This window comes from Cariama cristata, unplaced genomic scaffold (genome assembly GCF_000690535.1).
Source record: "Cariama cristata isolate BGI_N322 unplaced genomic scaffold, ASM69053v1 scaffold13571, whole genome shotgun sequence".
In the NCBI taxonomy this organism is placed as follows: Eukaryota; Metazoa; Chordata; class Aves; order Cariamiformes; family Cariamidae; genus Cariama; species Cariama cristata.
In genome coordinates this window covers 692-4,908 of record NW_009601874.1, presented here as the reverse complement: position 1 = coordinate 4,908, position 4,217 = coordinate 692, and the positions used below count along the sequence as shown (strand labels likewise).

The 4,217-nt window shown below is 37.0% G+C and overlaps 1 protein-coding gene across 1 annotated transcript in view; it reads right to left on the bottom strand.

The window, feature by feature from the left end:
- Positions 1-2,155: 2,155 nt before the first annotated feature.
- PELO (pelota homolog (Drosophila)) overlaps positions 2,156-4,217 on the bottom strand; it is a 2,746-nt gene continuing 684 nt past the window's right edge. The window contains 2 exon segments of the mRNA XM_009710604.1: positions 2,156-2,940; positions 4,142-4,217. The exon segment at positions 4,142-4,217 is cut by the window's right edge and continues 32 nt beyond it. Coding sequence (XP_009708906.1) covers positions 2,509-2,940; positions 4,142-4,217 — 508 coding nt within the window. The 3' untranslated portion in view covers positions 2,156-2,508.

Genomic DNA, 4,217 nt, shown 5'->3' with positions numbered 1-4,217 from the left:
ATTTTAAAAAAAAAATCCTAAAAAAAAAAAAAAACCCACCCACCCTCCCATCCTTCCATACTTTGGGCAACTAGATGTGTATTTCTTTCAGAGACTTAATGCCATGACAGCAATAGCTAAAAAAAGAAACATACTCACAAACTCTGAAGTCAGTGCAGAATTTTAATTCTAAGTGTAAATAATTCAAGGAATCACCATGAACATATTTTCTTAGCAGATGTTTGCTGTTATACATTAAAAAAACCCAAATAAGCAGCAAAATCACTGCTTCTTTTCCATGGTGATACACTACCACAAGCACAAAACACAGACTTGCAGAATTGCCATTGTAATCTTCTTCTAGTACACATCAAAAACTTCATAATTAGTTTAAAATGGAATAATGGGAATCAATTTGTTCTAATAAAATAGCAAACCATTCCACAGTTGAGGAACAGTTTGATTTGTCTTTCAGTTTGCTGAGAATTAAACTGAGAATTTCGTGGTATGCTACAACTTCAGATGAAAGTATCATTTATGTACAACTGCAACAAATCGGCATTACTTATAAGAATGGAAATACTAATATACCAGCTTATTTTAAAGAAATTAAAGGCTTTGTTTAGACATTCTGAGCCTGTTTAAAGCCATAATTTGCTGCATATAAGTAATATTTATTGAGTCAGATTCTTCTGCCTGTTTCATATGTTCTTTACACTTAACTCCGTATATGGCAGGAATCAGGGTGCTTTCTAGCTGGCAAAGTGTATAATCAGCTTAAGCAGATTTTTAAAATAAAAAAAAAAAAGGAAATTTTAATTTAACCAGTCCTAACTGCTGAAGGAAGTCTACCTGAATATTCTACTCACGGCACTCGACACCATTCAAGACAAAAATATAAAGCTCAGATAACATAGTTTATCTATGCAAGCTGACTCTAAACAACTGTCTTAATGGTCTTGCTTCTGTTTAGTGAGTTAAGTATCAAAGTGTTAACAAAGAACAGCTCTAACCTAAATTCTGTTCATGTCTTCCTTAGACGGTGTGGATGATGGGAAAAAGGGAGATGGCTTTTAACTCAAACACACTTCTTTATCGAGGAGTTTAGGCTGATGTTCCAGCTAGCAATAGATAATCTCAAATTCACAGAGATATCAACGTATGGGAGTGGCATTACAAATGCTTTTCCTAAAATTATTCTACCCAGACTAGAAGTTTTGGTGTTTTTAATTTTAATCTTCCATTGTTACATGCCTTTCCACATTTCAGAAGTCTTCCACAGCCTTCTTAAACAAAATTTATTTTTGGCAAGTCTCTCCTGTTTGTCCCATCCCACCACATCTAAAAAATGAATGCTTATTTACACACAGAACCTCCACCATCAAATATTCATTTAAACCGACCAATCCCCCTTGCAGGTATGTCAGAATCTGAAAGCAAGTTTCTGCTTCCTCGGTCTAAGATTTATTGTCCACTGAAGAAACAAAACTCAAGAGTGGCTCTCAATACTTTGAGCAGATTAAGTAATTGGAAAAATAATGACAACTGTAAAAATCAAAGTTATCTTAATCTGAAGTTTGATTTATAAATTTGTAATCTTCACTTCTGCATCACAGTTTATGTATGTTTTTAAAGCGGTGCACAAATAGAAAAATACCAGATTATGAATTTACTTAAACTATTTGTCATCAAAAGATTCCTCATGGAAGCTAGGGTCCTAATTCTGTAAGCCTCTTCATACACCTTCTCAGAACTGGGTGCTAAATAATCCCAATGCCAATTTATCAGAACACAGTCAACAACAAGATACATCCTACCTTGTTAGCCTTCAGGACAATCTCCAAAGATAACAGCATTCAAAAAGATAACTGAAATGGTACAGAGCTTCACAATTTGTCTTGTACCTACTATCATACTAGGGAGGAAACGGTTAAAGGGTCTGGTTTCTGAAAGATTGCTTCAAGTGTTTCACAAATATTTAAGTGGTTAGACTCATTACACTATAAAAAACCCTAACAGATGATGTTGGTCTCACTCCTTTGCCACATCTTAGGAAGAATGGTGAGTTCCCAAGACAATCAAGCACAGTTTTGATAGGTCTTACATGAAGAAGTTTACATTTCTTCTGCAATACTTGTTTCAAGCATTTGAACAGAAATACAACAGACTGACATAATTTTCTCCTTCAGTTTATTATCTTTTCATACACATTCCAAAGCACTAAGCTGTCAGTCTGCCTTAACGTGCAGAATGAGCAGCTTTGAGGAGTCAAATTAGTTTCATGTACTGCTGGAGGTCCAGGGTGTAACTTGCAAAAACAGTCAGCTCCAATGCACTGTATACCAATAATCATTACCATAGAACAGATATACATTAGTGTGCTGAGCAGAGCCATATACTGTAGGAAACACTGTCAAAAACTTAAATTACATGTCATGACACATCTGCACACAGTATTTAGGAAGGGAGAGCTTTTAATGTCATTTCAACATGACTTGGAAAAGAAACTGTGGAATGAAGTCATTGTTATCAATCCTCTTCAGAACTAGATTCATCTTCCTGGTCGGAGAGCTCAGCAACAGGAAAGCGCAGGATGGCTGCCACCCCTGTCAGCTGGCCAAGCTGCTCTCCAGACACATGAAGGCTGGAGAAAATGCGTACTGTGCCCATGTTCTCCCGTACACTATCTACCAATTTAACATAACGGGCACGTGTAGCCACATCCTGGTGCCGGAAAAGCTCATCACTGATCAGCAAGGTATCGATGGCCATGGCTTCATTGGCTTTTTCCACATGTTTTAGACCATAAAAAGCCCGGTCAGGCTCATGCTGCAGCATTTTATAGAAGTCATCTAAGGCTTTGACCTCACCAGCTGCTTTAGTGTCAGACAGACGGCTAGTTACAGCTGGGTCACAGAGGGCTTCCTTCAATGCATATTTATGTCCTGAGGAAGAGTGGACCTAGAGTGAAAAAAAAAAAAAGTCAAAGGTTTGGTTTTTTTAAATAAGAAGGACCATTTTCTTGATTAGCTGATCAAAACCAGCTTCCACAATACAAAATATTTATCCTGATAATTATTCAAGGAAGTTAACTCTTTCTTGAAACCTACATGATTCTTTTCTTAAAGGATCTCTCCTGCAACCCAAAGTCTACACCAAATCCCTTAAACTGTATTTTAAGAAGTGCAGGAAAGCTGTTTCTGTTATTCAAAGACTGGGGTAAATATGCAAGCTGTTGCAGACAATCCCTCAGGCAGGGCCACTTGAAACTACTAAGAAACTAAGACCTAAGCCTCTTCTTTTTAAACCATTCTAGAAGGGGAATAACCTCCTAAGACCGCAGGCATACAATGCAAAAGCATCAAGTCTTGCACAACTGCACAGCTACTATGCTTGCAAAGTTGTGAAGCACATTAAAGCTTTTTGCACTTACTATTATAACTTTGCTACAAACGCAAAAGGAAGCTTCTTGGTGCAATGTGTCTCCTAAATGTTGCGACCACTAAGTATTGGAACAAGCTTCCTGTCCCCTGCGCTCCCCAGGCTTTTGCAAGCATAGATTACAGGACTACTTCAATTAAAAAAATGATACAAGTATCCTCATGAAAAGGAAAGCTTATTTTAGGCTGTGAGTTTGCTTATTTCAGTTGAAGGCAAAAAACCCCACCCACTCAATCAATGAAATGACTAACGAGCAGGAAAAAATACCATGGTCCGCATCACCTTTAACTATGTAGTACAAAACTAACAACAAAATTAATTCACCTGTACCACATCTAGGTACTTTTTTTAAAAAGCCTTAGAAAGCTGTTATTAAACATGCATGCTAGACAGTATGATAGATTAACACTACAGTTAAACTATTTTCCAACTTGTACTTCACTCTTAATTCAAGATTAAATACGCCTTTACAGGGAGTTTGAAATATTTAATACTTTCTCTACTCCACATTAAAGTATCCTAGGAAAGAACCATCTCTGTATCTTGCATAACTACCTTATAGTTTGGGAGGCATTAGAATAATTTCTTTGTAATGCTCAAACAGAAATTTATTTTCTCTAGTAAGTGAAATATTTCCCATCACCCTTGTAATTATCTTCTGTTATCACAGACAGCTCTTAAGTCACTTTCTACTTGCTCTGGAGACTGTTTAGCTCCTTACCTGTAGGAACTTGGATCTGTTCTCCAGCAGAAGCTTGTTGTCAGTCTTGACCGCCTGCTGGAACATGTAGTCGCAA